The sequence below is a fragment of the Budorcas taxicolor genome, chromosome 10, assembly GCF_023091745.1.
Source record: "Budorcas taxicolor isolate Tak-1 chromosome 10, Takin1.1, whole genome shotgun sequence".
Classification (NCBI taxonomy): Eukaryota; Metazoa; Chordata; class Mammalia; order Artiodactyla; family Bovidae; genus Budorcas; species Budorcas taxicolor.
The window spans coordinates 35,904,395-35,920,794 of record NC_068919.1 but is presented as its reverse complement, the minus strand read 5'-3'; the positions used below and the strand labels follow the sequence as shown (position 1 = coordinate 35,920,794).

General features: G+C 50.6%; 1 protein-coding gene across 1 annotated transcript in view; it reads left to right on the top strand.

The window, feature by feature from the left end:
* The first annotated feature begins 4,325 nt into the window (after positions 1–4,325).
* The window catches only part of PLA2G4E (phospholipase A2 group IVE), a 40,155-nt gene continuing 28,080 nt past the window's right edge, over positions 4,326–16,400 (top strand). The window contains exons 1-2 of the mRNA XM_052646414.1: positions 4,326–4,424; positions 11,071–11,143. Of these exons, the coding sequence (XP_052502374.1) occupies positions 4,326–4,424; positions 11,071–11,143 (172 nt within the window). The remainder of the gene's footprint in view (positions 4,425–11,070; positions 11,144–16,400) is intronic.

Genomic DNA, 16,400 nt, shown 5'->3' with positions numbered 1-16,400 from the left:
GTTATAAGAATATACCCATTCACAGCCCATCTTTTTATATGGGGCTGGGTGGTGATGCTGTTTTGTTTTATATTACACACTGAGCCATTCATGGGAGAAGGCAATGGCACCCCACTCCAGTACTCTTGCCTGGAAAATCCCATGCACAGAGGAGCCTGGGAGGCTGCAGTCCATGGGGTCGCTAAGAGTCGGACACGACTGAGCGACTTCACTTTCCCTTTTCACTTTCATGCATTGGAGAAGGAAATGGCAACCCACTCCAGTGTTCTTGCCTGGAGAATCCCAGGGATGGGGGATCCTGATGGGCTGCTGTCTATGGGGTCGCACAGAGTCGGACACGACTGAAGCGACTTAGCAGAGCCATTCATGACCATGTCATCTCTTAAACTGCTCTTTTTCTGCTGACTTGTGGTGCCAATTTTCTCCTATGTTAAGTTCCCTTAAACACCAGGGTCTATCTCTGACTCCTCTATTTTGTTTCATTGGTTCTATTCTTATACCAACAACCTACTGCTTGTGATAGTGTGACTTTGTAGTTTGTTTTAGTATCAGGCAGGGTGAGACCCCTCTTGACTATTACTTTTTAGAAGTGAGTTTGTTACCCACAGATATTTCTTAAGAGGAAGACATTTGGGATTCATTTTGGAGGTAGAACTGTGCTTATGGCATCTTTTCCTTTACCCCAGTTTTACATTTCTCTTTATTTAAATTTGACCACATTTCCCTATTGGTTTCTAGTTTTCATACCTTGATTAGAAAAATCATCTTCATCTTCCTCATTCTCTAATATTAATATTTTATTTTAAGTCCTCTATAGTGTTGTTTTAATGTGTGACTATTTAATCTGCCTGGAATTTATTTTTGTGTGGTTATGAAGTTTATAACTAACTTTATTTTATTCCAAATGGTCAGCTAACTTTTCTAATAATGAATAGTCTGTCCTTTTCTCACTGATTTAAAATACTTCCTCCATCATATAATGAAATTTCATACATACATAGGGTTGTTTCTGGGCTCTACTTGGCTTATGGAAAGTGCTGGAATCCAGAATTTTTGACAAGAATGCAAGAGCATTAGATGAGTTAAGCAGTAAGTTAACCTGTTAAAATGACAGGTTGAGGGGGGTGGTTATAAAGGTCACTGGTCAGCCAGCTGTGTGGGGGAGGAACTCATGAGAGGCTGGAGGCTGAGAATCAGATGCTGCAGATGGGGTGGGAGGGAAGGGAAAGGCTCCCAGGTATCTTGAAAGAGGGAAGGTGAAGAATTCATCCTTGCCGGTTCTCCTGAGAGAGATGTTAGTTGAGCCACTGGGGAGGAATGTAGTTTTCAATGCTGGGTTACCTGAGGCTAAGAGGCTGCTGGTGAAAACAGATCCTGGTCACCTCAATCAATGAGAGTCAATTAACAAGAACCCCAGATATAGACAGAGGTAAGGGTTCAGAGGAGCAGCTTGGGGGTCTCTGGGGAGATCTCAGGCTCTCTGCTCATCAGGGAAGAAAGGGCAGTGGGTAGAAAGAAACTGAGTCCCCTCCACTTTGTGCGGAGATGGCTTCAGACTTTCCACATGAAGGAACTCTGGGCACAGGGGCATTGATCTGGAGCATCAGCAGTGTACCAAGAACACTGTCATAGCTTAAATTTTATATTCATTCAGAGACAGCCTGGATTGGAGAAGGCAGTTAGGCACCCTTCACCCATAGTGTGGACATTGCCTTGTGCCCGGCACTGTGCCGTTCCAGCCCACTCCCACCATTCCCACCCGGTCCTCTGTCCCCTCCTGCTCTACTGAGAGTCCACATGGTCGATTTCCTGCTTAACTCAGCCCTCTCTTGTCCCCTTAGTAAATCACAGATTCTTCACTGTTTCCTTCCCGACCACACCCCATCAGCACAGAGCTGGGCAGCACATGCTGGAGGGCGGGTAGGCTCTGTTTGCTGTTTTAACAGCTCCCACCTGGGTGAGAGACTGTGTAGAGCATGCGGAGGAAGAAACGTCCCCCCTCCCTCCTGTTCGCCTCCTATTCAATTTTATCTCACTCAACCTAAGTGAGGCCCTGCTCTTGAGGAGTTAATGGACAAATGAAGAAATACAAGGATCAGAGAGCCAGATTTTGCATATACTGCCTAGGCTGGATGGAGTGAGGGGAGGGCAAGGGGGGTTATGGCTAGGCTCCCTGAAGTTCTGGACATTGAGGAGTGCTTAGGAGCCTGGGGCTTGCCCTGGGCCTGTTTGATGGTGAAGGAGGGGGTGGAGGGAATGGGCAGCACATGGGCTCGTCAAGAGGAAGGTCACCCTTCCCTCACCACAACCCTCACCTTATCAAGTTCAGGACACTGCAGTGCTGTGGGCTGGCTAGTCCACGACATCAATCAGCACTGCTTTCCCAAAGTTCAGCTCTGATCATGTCACTCCCCTGCTCAAAATGGCTCCCCATTGCCTGGAGAATAAATCCAAACTTAAAGCACAGATTTTAAAGGTCACAGCTATGGGACCCTAATGTATCTTTCCAGATTGTTCCATCACAGAGCCTCCCTTGTCTCTGCCCAGCTCCCACCACCCTCCATATCCCACTCACCCCCTGTACCTCCTCCCACACAGCTCACTACTCTGATACCAGACCACTTGCATTCTTGAGCATACCCTGCTTTCTGGCCTCCCTACTCCTACTCACGCTGTGCCTCCTCCCAGCATGCCTTTCTCACCCATCATTAGCTATTGCAATCCTGTCCATCCTCCAAGACTCAACAGGTGCCATCTCCTCCATGAAGCCATCTCTTACCCAGTCCTTCCCTTTCCAGCTGACACTCATTTTCCAACTTCTGTGTTCTCTAAACCACAGTTTATTAGCTCTGTAAACCACAGATGTTTACAAATGGAAAGAGTTTATACTGCTCCTTCTAGGATACCCCCGTTAGCATAGCAGACTCAGCGCTCTGAGCTTCTGAGGGGTTAAAAGCATTGGGCTCCATGGCTGGACTGTCAGCAGCTTCAAGCCTGGGATTTCCTCTCTTAGTAGTGTGTATGCAGTAGGTGCTCAATAAGTGTTGTGAACTAAATCCAATATAGTAGAATCCACCAAGGACTTGTCTGATGGCTCGGTGGTAAAGAACCCACCTGCCAATGCAGGAGCTGCAGGTTCGATCCCTGGGTAGGGAAGATATCCCTGGAGAAGGGCATGGCAACCCACTCCAGTATTCTTGCCTGGAGAATCCCATGGGCAGAGGAACCTGAGAGGGAACAGTCCACAGGGTCACAAAAGAGTTGGACATGACTTAACGACTAAAAAACAAGACTTCACCAAGGGGTGTGGATGCTGAGTTTGTGTCCTTGGCAGAGGCAGATGGCAAAAACAGAAAAGGATGCAAGCTGAGAGAGGTCTAAGCTAAGGCCCCATCCCCCCTCTGGAGGGCCTGGCAGGCAGAGAGGAGCAGGGTGGGGACGTCTTCCTCCTGCACAGGAGGAGGCTCCACGGATACCACCAACCAGGTTCCATATCTGCATTCGAGTCAGCCCTGCATTCAGATTCACCCTGAGTTTCATACAATCACTTTAATCCATGAGCCAGAAAAGCCGGTTGTGGGGCCCCAGGCAATAGCTCAGGCAGGAAACTCCCAGTGCACCCAGCTGGGTAGCCGAGCAATCAAGCCACCTCACAGGTCCCCCAAGTAAGCCAACCACCAGGACAGAGATAAGAATCAGCGGGGTGGGGATGGGAGCATCCTCGAAGCTGCCCTGAGCCCAGACAGGGGCTGGGCCCGCCCTCCGTTGGCCTCCCGTGAGGGAGGGCAGGGAGCACTTGCCCTTGACTCCTCATCACCAAGGATTCGAGCAGTTACTTTCTTTCCCTCATCCTCTAACTTTGGAGTCCAGGTCACAGTCTCTGCCTCTCCTGAGGCCCCTACCCACAGCTTCTGAGGTGCTGAGCCACTGGACTAAGTAGAGTTCGGAGGAAGGACACATCCCCCAGAGGGGCAACTCTGAGCCAGGACCCTGACAAGCTGCAGAGACAGGGCTTCCCCCAATCACAGCTGGGCTAATCCTAGAGTCAGGAGGGTCCGTCAGCCTCTTCCTGCCACTCCCTGGTCCAGTGGACAGCCTGATTGTTCTCCTGGGGGCAGCAGACTGCTGACCCTGCCTGTCCCTGCATTTTCAAGATCTGAAGCCCTGAGGGTCCCTTGATACAAGAGGCCTGTGTCCAGGACTCTACCTGGCTACCCGTTTGAGCCCCTCCCAGAGCAATCCAGCCACTGCCGAGAATCCTCTGGAGGGCGGAGCTCTGAGTCAGAGTATAAGTTCCCCATCTCACCAGCCAGCTACAGAGCCACATGATGCTCCAGAAGCAGATGCCTGTGTGGGTCTCCCACTACCCGCCAGACTCATGCCAAGAGGATGGGGACAGGCCCGCGGCCACCTGTGCATTGGAGGTGAGGGAACAGGGCTAGGTGGGTGGGACAGAAGCCGAGGGCAGGAGACACGCTCAGGGAGGGATGGGGTCACAGCAGACTCCAGAGACATGGAGCACCTTGGCTAGGGCAGCCCCTGCTTGGCACTGGGAGACACAGTCTGGCTCAGTTGGTGCCAGGCCTCTGGGTGGATGGCCCAGCTTCAGATACCCGCAAGCTTGACAAGATGCATGGGAGTGGCTCAGGGCCATTCTGGGGCCAGCAGCGCCCAGGAAGTGCTCAGCACTGCCGGGGATGGGTCACATTTGGCCACTCCTAGCAGCGAGCAGGATTTCACCCTGTGGACCTGCCGAACTGCCTGCTGTGAGAGTGTGTGGTGTGGTGTCAGGTGAAGACCAGTGCCAGTGCCGACATGTCCCTTTGGCCATGAAGCGCTCCTCCTAGTTTTGTGGTCGAGACCCCTGGGTCCATATAACAGCTCCCAGGGAGAGCCCAGGTTCACGGGTCAAACCTCCAGGGCTCTGGACCAGTTCCATCTGGGCTTTTCCACCTCATCTCAGTCTTCCAGTTTGCTGCCAGCATGCCATGGCAAGCACTGTCAGCAGTGACATCTTCCTGTTGACCTTCCCCCAGCCCACACTAGACCATGGAATGAGATGAACGATGCCCCGGAAGTGTTTTGTCTTGGGATGGGAGGTGGAGACCCTGCTCAGTCTCCAAGGATCCCAAGAGGGATGTTCCAGGCTGGGTGGTGCCCAGTGCCCCGCTGACTGGTCCAGGATAGATGCCACCTTCTGGGCTGTTTCTGTACAGCCCCCGGGGTGCCGAAAGAGCCTCTGGTCCACACGTGCTCCTGTCTCCCTTGTCTCATTGAGCCTCCAAGAGCTTGAGTGAGGAGAAAGCTCCACAGAAAGGACAGAGCTTACCTTCAAGTGAGGAATGAAGCAATTGAGAGCTGCACTCTTCCCTCTCAGGTCCTGGGGCCTCCATAACTCAGAGCTGGGACTTCTTGCCCAAACCCCTCACCTAGTCTGAGTGATAAAAAGGAACGTGGTCTGGGGAGCTGCTCAAACTAGCAGGGAAGCACTCTAGGGGCCCACAGAGTCCCCATCCGCATGCTCTCCTTTTAGGGAGGGTCCTTGTCTCCTGGAAGCTACTGCCAGGCTGTCCTGAGCTCTGACACAGTATCGCAGGAAACTGATGGATACATCCAGCTCTCCAGCAAGGAGGTGGCATCACCAGCCAGCCCTGCCCCGAGAAACCCTGCAGAGGGGAGTTCCCACAGGCTTCCAGGGAGCTGTCTTCCCTCATCAGCACCCAGACCTCATGGGCTGGTTGGTTAGGGTAGCCTTGACCCTTACTACTTCTGAAATATGGTTGTCATACCCTCCTCCCAGCTCCCACTCCCACCGGGAGCCAGACCCTGGGAGCCACCTGTAACTAAATATTCTTCTAATGTGTGGTGACAGCTAGTTTTCTGGGGTGTTAGGATAGCCCCCACGTGGGAGCTGAGGGTTTTGCTCCTGCCTCTGCTGTTAACTACTCGAGTGCATGGCCCAGAGCAAGCTATTAACTGAGTTGGTTAAACGCAGTGAGGGCCAGCCTCCAAGTGGATGGAATGGGCACTGCCCTGCAGCCAAGTATGTCTACCCTGCAGCCCTGCCCCTTCTGGGCTGTGTGACCCCCTTTGAGATGCAAGCTCTTTAACCTTGGTCTTCTTCTCTGCAAAGAGGAATAGTAGTGCCTTCCTCAGTCTCGTTAGGGCAGGGAGGCTAGTTGAGAACAGATACAGTGCCCCCAGGTAGAGCAGAGCCTGGCATATGAGAGGAGGGTAATGAATCGTGTTCCCAACCTCCCCACCAGAGCCCTGTCTATAAAGTAAGGGGCTGGAAAGGGGTAATACTGGACTGCAAAATAATCAGTCCTGAGAGTCAAGCTTTTTTCCACATGAGCTGGTAAGATGCCCCTGTCCTAAGGAGGTTTCAGGGGAAACAGAGTCCTGGCGAAGCCAACCCCAAGGACCAAGGCTGGGAGGAGGCTGGAGCCAGGTGTGCCTACAGCCTGAGCCATGGCTTCCCGGAAATCTGCCATCCAGCTCCCCCGTCCCTACACAGCAGTCCTGGTTGTTAAAGTGTCTAAATACACTTCGCCACTGGTTGCCAAATAGTCCCTGCCTTGAGCTCCAGCCTCCTGAGTGCTTTGTGGTCCTTGTCCCTGGACCCTCCAGTGCCCTCATGAACTGGAGGATTACCACCCACCCCTGATCCAGGGCTGCAGACTAGCTGGTGCCTGGCCATATCTGCTGTTAAACGTTCACTCTGATACCCAGCTAGCAATCCTGTCAGAGGGACGAGCTTGTCCAAGCCCATGAAGTTCTTACCCGGATCCCATAAGCCACCCCATACACTTGGGTTCCCTAAACCCACCAGTTTCTAGTTCCTATAGTCATAAACACTATCCTTTGATCTAGTACATCTTTCTATTGTGTGTTCATTAGCTCTGGGACCATGAAGTTTTGCTTATGGGGTCGCACAGAGTCAGACACGACTGAAGCGACTTAGCAGCAGCAGCATCACTCCAATTGAGCTAATTATATCAGGAGCAAAATATGTACACTTACTTTAATCCCAGAAGGTCATTTTTCATAGACTTAATTCCTGGACTCATCCGGCCCCAAGACCTGAGTCCTGTGTTCCTGCTGCCTTCCTCCCAGCACGGCCCCTCTGGGCTCTCTCTCACACCCTCAAGGCTCTGTCTCCCTGCTGGCAGGTGGATGAGTGCTTTGCAGAATACTTTGCAACTGGGTGTCTCCTGAAAATTCCGGGGCTAAAGGTGTAAGCTGAGGCTCCAGACCACAAAGCAGCCCTCTGTGGCTGCTAGAAAGTGGGAACTTCTCTTAAAAGCTCTTACAGTCCTGACATGCTCTGGTGGTTTGATTAAGGGAGAAATGATGGAATGTGTCAGAAAAGTACTGAAAGAAGGACTGCCAGAGTGTGGCGGTTGTTTGGGGGCTTTGGGATAATTCAGGGTGAAACAAAAAATCTGCCAGGAAAATAGACTTTCAGAGAAGACTGGGGCAAGCCGCATCTGTCTTCATGTTTGCCGAGGGTCACTTTCAAGTTTAAAGTGACAATATAATCGTAGTCATGAACACAGGCTTAAGAATTAGAGCTAGGGGACTTCCCTGGTGGTCCAGGGGTTGAGACTTCACCTTCCAATGCACTGGGCATGGGTTCAGTCTCTGGTTGGGAAGCTCAGATCCCACATGCCTCATAGCCAAAAAGCCAAAATATAAAACAGCAGTGGCCCACATCACATACAGAGGGGGTCTGCCCAAAGGCACAGCTGTATTTCCAGAACCAGAAGAGAAGTGCAATGCGCAGCCTTTGGTCCAAGTGACAAGGCTCAAAAGGCAATCCCATTAGAGCAAGTGATTGATCATGAAAATATTCAGTGTTTCAGAGTTAATCTCACAAAAAGAATCCTCAGACCTGTATGCGACAGTATGGCTTTGTTCCAACTTTGAGGCAGCTGTTGGGAAAAGAGGAGGAAAAAGCCCTAAAGCTGACTTATATATGGATCTCAGGGACCAAGCAACAACCTTCCCAGCCATTGTCCTATTGTTCTTGGTTAGAATTAAGCCCCAAGAAATTCCCTGGTGGTCCAGTGATTAAGATTTTGCCTTCCAGTACAAGCGGTGCAGGTTCGGTCCTTGGTCAGGGAGCAAAAATCCCCCGTGCCTCCTGGTCAAAAAAAACAAAACATAAAACAGAAATAATATTGTAACAAATTCAGTAAAAGTCTTTAAAAATGGTCCACATCAAAAAAAGAGAGAGAGAGGGCAGGGACATATGTATATCTATGGCTGATTCATGTTGATATTTGGCGGAAACCAACACAATTCTGTAAAGCAATTATTCTTCAATTAAAAAATAAAAAGAAACAAAGAAACAAATTAAGCCCCAGTAGAGCCTAGAAGGACAGACATCAAAATAACAATTCTCATGACAAGAAAAAAATTTTAATTACATGTGATGATGGATAACTAAACTTCTTAGGGTAACCATATGACAATACAAAACACATATATCATCAAATCATTATGTTGTATACTTCAAACCCATGCAATGTTATATGTCAATTATTTAATTTTTAAAAAGACAGCAATACTTTTATTACAAAGGTTTTATGAAATTAGAAACTATAAGAGAAGTATCTGGAAAATAGTAATGTTACCAAATGCAAATCTATGTACCTGATGCACGAATGTGCATCTGATATGGGGCCAAGCAAAACCAAAATGCTGGAGTTTGGAACAGAGAAAGGTTTGTTGTAGGGCCATGCAAGGAGATGGGTCATGCCTTAAAAACTCGTGAACTCCCCAAAAGCTTTCAGCAAAGCCCTTTTCTAGGAAAGACGAGAAAGGAGAGTGGTTAGTTGTTGCAAACATTTTAGTGTCAGATCCTTTTTTTTAAATTGGGGTTTACTTGTGTTTCAATGTTGTGTTAGTTTCTGCTGTGCAGAAAAGCGAATCAGCTGTTCGTATACATCCCCTCTTTTCTGGATTTCCTTCCCATTTAGGTCACCACAGAGCACCGAGTAGAGTTCCCCGTGCTATACAATAGGTTCTCATTAGTTCTCTATTTTAAACACAGTAGGGTATATATGTCAACCCCAATTTCCAAATTCATCCCACCCCCTCTGCCCTCCTTGGTGTCCATACATTTGTTCTCTACATCTGTGTCTCTATTTCTGCTTTGCAAATATCTGTACCATTTTTTCTAGATTCTATATACTTGCATAAATATATATTTGTTTTCTCTTTCTGACTTAACTTCACTCTGTATGACAGTTTCTAGGTCCATCCACATCTCTGCAGATGGCACAACTTCATTCCTTTTTATGGCCTAGTAATATTCCATTGTATATACGTTCTTGAGGTCAGGTCATGGTCAAGTCACAGTGCTCCTGTAAATCTCCACCAAACCAAATATTATCCTATTAGCCATACCTCAGTACAAAATGTTTTTGGTGTTAAAAACAAATATTATCCTCCATTCTGACGAGAAAGGGCAAGGTCTCAAGGCTCATCTCTTCCCCTCTGAGGTCCGGGCTCTGCTAAGAGGTGGAAGCTCCCTATGCAGGCCAGTTACCCTGCTCAGGAGCATTTGTCCAGCATCCAGTCTAGGTCCTCCCACAGTGCCGAGGCTCAACTGAGGAAGCAGATCTCAGCTGGTGGCACCCTCAGGGCCAGGTCCCCAGACACTGTCCACGTGACATCACTCAGGGAGCCAGGCACCCAAGACCCAGTTGGGCCTCTGGCTCCTCAGTACACCCAAATGAGGGCAGGTCCCCTGGACTGTGACCCATGGAGAGAGCTACCACCATTAGGGCTTCGAGGTGGGGATCAGGGAGACGTTCGCTGCTGCTTCAAGGACTGAGCCCAACCAGTGGACAAGCTGTGGTGAGGGTTCTGGAGCTCTGTGGGACACAGCCCTCAGTCTGTCCCTGGCCCCCAGATCACCCACTGGCCTGAGGCTGGAGGGCCCTGGGGAGAAGGCCATGATCAGCCTGCACTGCACTCTGCCCCAGGACCCCTGCAAGGCCAACTGAGCGGGACCTCTCACTGGCCAAGATCAAGGTCTCCTGCTGTGCCCACCCTGCCCCTATTAGAGTAAATGTTCAGTAGATTATATTACAAATATTATCTGACAATAGCGAAGGCAGATGAACTATCTGTGGACAGTCTGAGTTGAAAATAATAAAAGGATTTATACATAGTGATCTTCTCTGAGTATTGGCATTTTGGGGACTCTTTTTCTTCACACTCTCATGGTTTCCCCTAAACCCTAATATTATTTTAAATAGAGAAGAATTGCATTTTCTCAAAAGGGTAGAAGGTGACTCTTGTAACATGGAGTAGATGACTCAGAGTGTAAAGGGTTCCAATTAAGAGGCCTCTATAAACATCATTGGATGGGTTGGAGGAATCCAATGGTGCCTGCCTTGGGCACAGGCTGGAAGTGGACAGTAGAAAGACTCATGTAACGCAGACATAAAGGACAGACTTTTGGATACAGTGAGGGAAGGAGAGAGTGGGATGATTTGAGAGAGTAGCACTGAAACATATACATTACTATATATAAAAATAGATAGCCGGTAGGAATTTGCTGTATGACAAAAGGAACCCAAAGGTGGTACTTCGTGACAACCCAGAGGGATGGGATGGAGAAGGAGGTTTAAGAGGGAGGGGACCTATGTATACCTAGGAGTGGTTCATGTTGATATATGGCAAAAATCATCTCAAAATTGTAATTATCCTCAAATTTAAAAAAAAAAAAAAAAGACTCCTCTAAGCCTGGGTAAAATGCTCAGGAAAAGAGATTCCAACTCCAAGATCCAAATAGGAAAGACATGGGCAGAAGAGGCATGGAACTGTCCTTCCTCTGGGATGTGTTGGCTCAGAGAGGACAGAAGACAAAGCCCCTCACCTCCACAGCCTTGGACCCCCTGGGGACCAGAAGCAGTCTCCAGACTGCAGATGGTCCCAGGGGCAGGTCACTGGAGTCTGGGCAGTGGGAGTCTGTCCAGGTTGAGCCGCTCTCTCCATCAAGGCCACCTGCCACTGCTGCGTGAAGAGTGAGTCCAGTGTCCTCTCCATCCACAGGAGGGGCTGTCTCCATGCCACCTGCTGACAGTGAGGGTCATCCGCATGAAGAATGTCCGACAGGCTGACGTGGGTGAGTCTCCCCCCCCTTCTTCCCTCCCTCCTCTCTACTTCTGGGGCCAGGATGGAGACAGGCCTAGAGGGGAAATGGTCAGGGGTCTCTGTGTGTGTGTGTGTGTGCATATGTGTGTCTGGGTGTGTTCTGTATTCAAGTTGTATTTCAGACTTTGAGGTTTGTATCATTTTCCAGGCCCCTCCCTGTAGCTGCAGCCTTGGCACAAGCAGCCCCTGCAGTCCTCACCTGGCTGTCCACCTTGCACTCTCCTCACCGCCCTCCCCTCCCTGGGACCCCTTCCAGGAGTCAGCTTCCCTCACCCTGGGCATGAGTTTAGGGGCTGTTGGGATGGAAGGGAAGGGGAGGCCTTTGGGGACAATGAAGCCAGTCAGCTCCAGTGCTCTTCTCAGGACCTGGATCCCAGATGGGCCTGAGAGTGCCTGCCAGGGGCCCCAGTTCTGCATTCAGCCCATGGATATGGTTGACTCACCAGGGCTCTTTGTTCCGGGTCTTCTTGCTGCTTTAATTTCCCTTTCATTCTGGCCTCTGCTGCATTCCCAGGACATGGGGGCCCAGGGAAGTCTCTGGTTTCAGGAAGAAATGAAGACATCTCGGTGGGTAGGACAGAAGCCCCTCCCTATGCTGCCCTCACCTCCCCACCATCCAGGGAGGAAGCCTGGCCCTCAAAGAGGACAAAGCTCTGTGTCAGGGCCCATGACTGAGGGGGTCCCCACTTACTGGCAACCACACAGGAATGGCCCAAGGGCTCCAGGTTCCCCAAAGCTTCCTATATTGCCTTCACCCTGGGATTAAACTATGCTGGGAGAGCCTGATGCAAGGGGAGGCGTCTATATGCAAAGCAATCATGGAGTGGTAATAGAGGATGGCGGGCTTCCCTGGTGGCTCAGATGGTAAAGAATCTCCCTGCAGTGCAAGAGACCTGGGTTTGATCCCTGGGTCAGGAAGATCCCCTCGAGAAGGGAATGGCTACCCATTCCAGTGTTCTTAACTGTAAAATTCCACGGACAGAGGAGCCTGGCAGGCTACCAGTCCATGGGGCTGCAAAAGTGGAACATGCCTGAGCAGCTAACACTCTCACTCTCTTTAACAGAGGATGGCATTCTGATCTTGTCACCACGGGATTTAAAGGACACTGAAAACTGGGAAGGCTGCTTTGAGAGCCTGAGGTCTGAGGGGACAAGGTGTGAGCATCCAGAGGTCTGGGAGCCCCATCTGGGGGAGGACACCTCCTGCATTCCACCCCCAGCACCTGCTGGGGGCCTGCCCGGGGCAGACAGCACTCATCCTCCCCAACCTGAGGGCAGTGCTGTGGGACCCATTTGCACATGAGGATTAGCTGCCTAAAGCAGAATCAGTGTTTGATCCCAGGTCTGGCCTGCTGAGGGTTAGGAAGGACAAGGCAGGAGAGGGAGCCCGGGCTATTCAGAGGATGGATGGGAATCTAGGTGGCACCCTAGTCCTGAGGCAGGGACTGCATGACCTTGAGGGCTTCTGTGCGGATGGAGCAGGAGCCCTAGGGAAGAGGCTGACAGCCTGCTGCAAAGCTATCGCCGCAACACCGCAACGCAAGGATGAGTGTGGAGGTGGGGAAGGGAGGGCCCTACCTCCCAGGAGAGAACAAAGGGACCAGGCAGGATTCAGACCCCGTCCCTGGGACGGTGAGCGTCCAGAGACCATGCCATCAGTTGCAGCCAGCATGGCTCTGTTCCCAGGTCGGCCAGGGGGCCACGGACTTCTTGGGCTTCTCAGGGCCTCCCAGGCCACCAGTAAGTGATGTGAGGAGCCTGGAAGTGTCCCCTGGATCTGGAGCCTGGTTGCCTCTTTTGCCTTCATATCCACGCCAGGGTGGGTCACCAGACACCTCCCCCACCCACCTCGGGGACAGGTCACAGCTGTCTCATGCCTGTGGTGGCCTTGCCTGCCTTGGCTCCTCTAGAGGTGGCTCTGTCCCCGCCCTGCGTGTCCTGTGGGCCTCACACTCTAGGGCAGTCCTGCACCTGTGCTGTCAGAGCCTCCCACCAGCCAGGGCACTTCCTGCTACACCCGTCACCTGCGGGCCCCAGAGGTGGAGGTGAGGTGGAGAGCAGGCAGCCAGAGAAGCAGGCTAAGGACTGGCCCACCACCTATTCTCTCTTCCCCACACGTGCCTCTGGCACACAGGCTGCCCTTCGAGGGTACCTGGTCCCCTCTGGAACATGTCTGTGTTTTCCTCATTTCCCTGAGGAACAGAGTTGGGGGCAGTCATCGTGTCTGGGGGTGTCAGCCCAGGTCACGTTGTATCTGGTTCCACAGTTGTCACGGACTGGGCTCTGTTTCTGCCTCACCTGGGTTGAGACTATGCTGACATCTTGCAGGTCCTGGGTCACCTTTGCCCTAAATCGTTCCTCCTGGCTTAGATCAAAAATGATCTCCCCTCTGGTTCAGTCCTGTAAGGGGTGCCTGAGTTTCTAAGATTTCTAGGAGCCCCAAAGGGATGAGATTCGGGGGTGGCTCCCTCATCAAGGAGCTAGGTCAAGGCTGCAAGAGAATTGGCCTGGAAATCTTGCAGCTGTCCAGAGTTTTTATTCCCCTTGGGACAATAAATTAAAATTCAAACCATCACCCCAAGAGCTGTGAGGTGGGTGTCTCTAAGGAAGATAATGTTCTTGATATCAGTAGAGATGGTTAAGTTATCTTGACCACCCACATTCTAGAAAAAGAGATATGTCATTCCTATGACCAAGTCCTTTTTCACTTCATGAGGTACAAGGATTAGAACCAATCTGTGCTTAGGAAATTCCCCAAAGTTCTTAGAATTGGGTCATCATTTCTTAAGCACTCTTAATTGCCAACACAACAACAGTCACTACCTTACAGTCAGCTCATGATGCCACAGCTTGTCATCTGGGCTTGGCAGCCTCCCTCCACCATCATTCCTCCCCAGGATTATCCTCTCTTGGGCTGCACTCTCCTTCCCAACCTTAGGAGGACAGGGAGAATGGCTATCTGCAAAAGGACTGGAAAAAAAATTTATGCTTGACGTGTAGGTGTCTGACCAATGCTGGCTCTTCCAGGAGTTTTGTTTTGTTTTTAATCTTAATTGGAGATTTAAGCCTTAGGTCAAAAATTCTGAGACTTCAGTGGATTTGTGTTTGTTAGCCGTTCAGTCGAGTCCAACTCTGCAACCCCATGGACTATAAGCTACCAGGCTCCTCTGTCCAAGGGATTCTCTAGGCAAGAGTACCAGAGTGGGTTGCCATTTCCTTCTCCAGAGCATCTTCCCGACCCAGGGATCAAAGCCGGGTTTCCTGCGTTGCAGGCAGATTTTTTACCATCTGAGCCACCAGGGAAAGCCCAGTGGATTTAATGGGACAATTTTAGGCATGATAGAAAAGGAATCTTAGAGGAAAAGGGGCCTTTCCAGGGTCTGTGAAATCGTGCTAAGCCAGTGGGTGTAGGGTTGTGGGGTCCCTGCCTTCAGGCTCCCCCTGCACAGGAGGCAGGCCAAGAGGAGGGGACTTGGACTCCAGGAAAAGCCAAAGGAGGGCCCAGGAAGACTGAGCAGGTCCCCAGGGAGTCTCCCTCTGAACAGAGCCATTAGACATGCCAACTTACCTGTCTATATCTGTGGTGACTCAGCCCAGAATCTCTGGGGTACTGATATATCCCAGTAGCAGGAAGTTGGGGTTTTCTATCATTCGTTTAGTCACAAATATCCAGCAGGGCCAATACTGGGTCTCCTGGGCTTCCCAGGGTTCGGGGGGTGCTGGAGCCACATGCACCAACCTGTCAGCAGTGCTCCCTCAGGAGAAGAGCAGGAGGCTTTGGGCTACGAGGGGCACCTGGCCCAGACTTGGGGGCGTAGGCAAGGCCTCCAGAGCGAGGTCCCTTCTGCAACCTGAAAGGGTGGAAGAAGGGTAGTGTGAAAGAGGAAGAGGAGGGTGTTCATGGCAAGATGACACGGCCTCTGAGACCTACAGGGCCCTGGGTTTGGCTGTTACATGCATGTAACAGTGTGTGTGTGCATGCATGTGTGAATGCCTGTGTGCGTGTGTGGTTGGGGACAGGGCGGGGCTGGGATGATAGGGAGAAGGAATGATGTGAGGCTGGGAAAGTGGGAGGGGTAGCCATGCTGAGTGGGTGGGACTCAGCATGAGTGGGCAGGGAGCCACTGAAGGATCTTTAACTGGGGAGTGACCGATGGGAAAAGAGACCTTTGGTTTCTCTAGAGAGAGAAGATGAGGGTGGGGCAGGACAGAAGACAGGGTTCCCAGTGGGGTAGTGATGAAGAGATGGCAGAGATGAAGATGGCCTGCACCAAGGCAGTGGCCACGCAAGTAGGGAGAAGTTGACAGGCTGGAGAGCACCAAGGTGTTAAATCAACTCAATGTGAGAGTCTGGTCAGGACACCTGAGTTCATAGTGAGGAGGAACAGGTTGGGCATGGAAGGAATGGTAGGATGATGTCACCATTTTCTTTTGATTCTGTTGTGTTTAGATTAATGATGATTATGACATTTAAAGACAGTGTTATCTCATCTCTGCTTGATGGGCGGAAGGCCATGAATTCCAGTTCATTGAATGGTGAAAGATTAGCCTGAAAGATTAACCAGACAGAGGGGATGAAATCAGAAACCAGGGATGCTCATGATGCAAGCCATGGTTATTAAGTCTGGTGAATTTCTCAGTGTCTTAACAATACAAGACTAAGTCAGTCTTGCGGGGAGGGGTCACCTCTGGTTCCATTCTCACAAGACATTATTAATTATAATTAGGAACTAGTTTGGATCAGTCCTATCAGTACAGAACTCCCATCCCTGCCCTGCTTTATCATCTAGAAGAAGCTTCTCTGACACTGGAAACTGTATTGACTTTTCCCATTCTCCATGTATCTGGTGGATGTCCGGGGAATTACCCCCAGCAGATTGCCAGAGGAGTGACAAGGGCCATCGTGGCACCTCTTCCTCCCTCCTCCCAGGTGGAATGGTGTCAGGACACTGGGTTTTCACCCTATTCCTATCCCTGTGCCTGCCACTGCTCCAAAGAGAAAACCCAGGAGGCCTTCTTTAACTTTAAGAGAGCCTGTTGGGGTCACAGCTTTGTCCTTCGAGCACACACAGCATCATCACATTCATGTTGTTCTTTTGAATGAAAAATAAGGTATGTGGTCTTAGATATGAGGGTTTCTTGGGCCATGTGGGGAGACCAGTATAGATACAAAGAGCCCAGATGGGTGCATCTGAGATGTTCAGTCACATGAGGTTTGCATTCCCTGT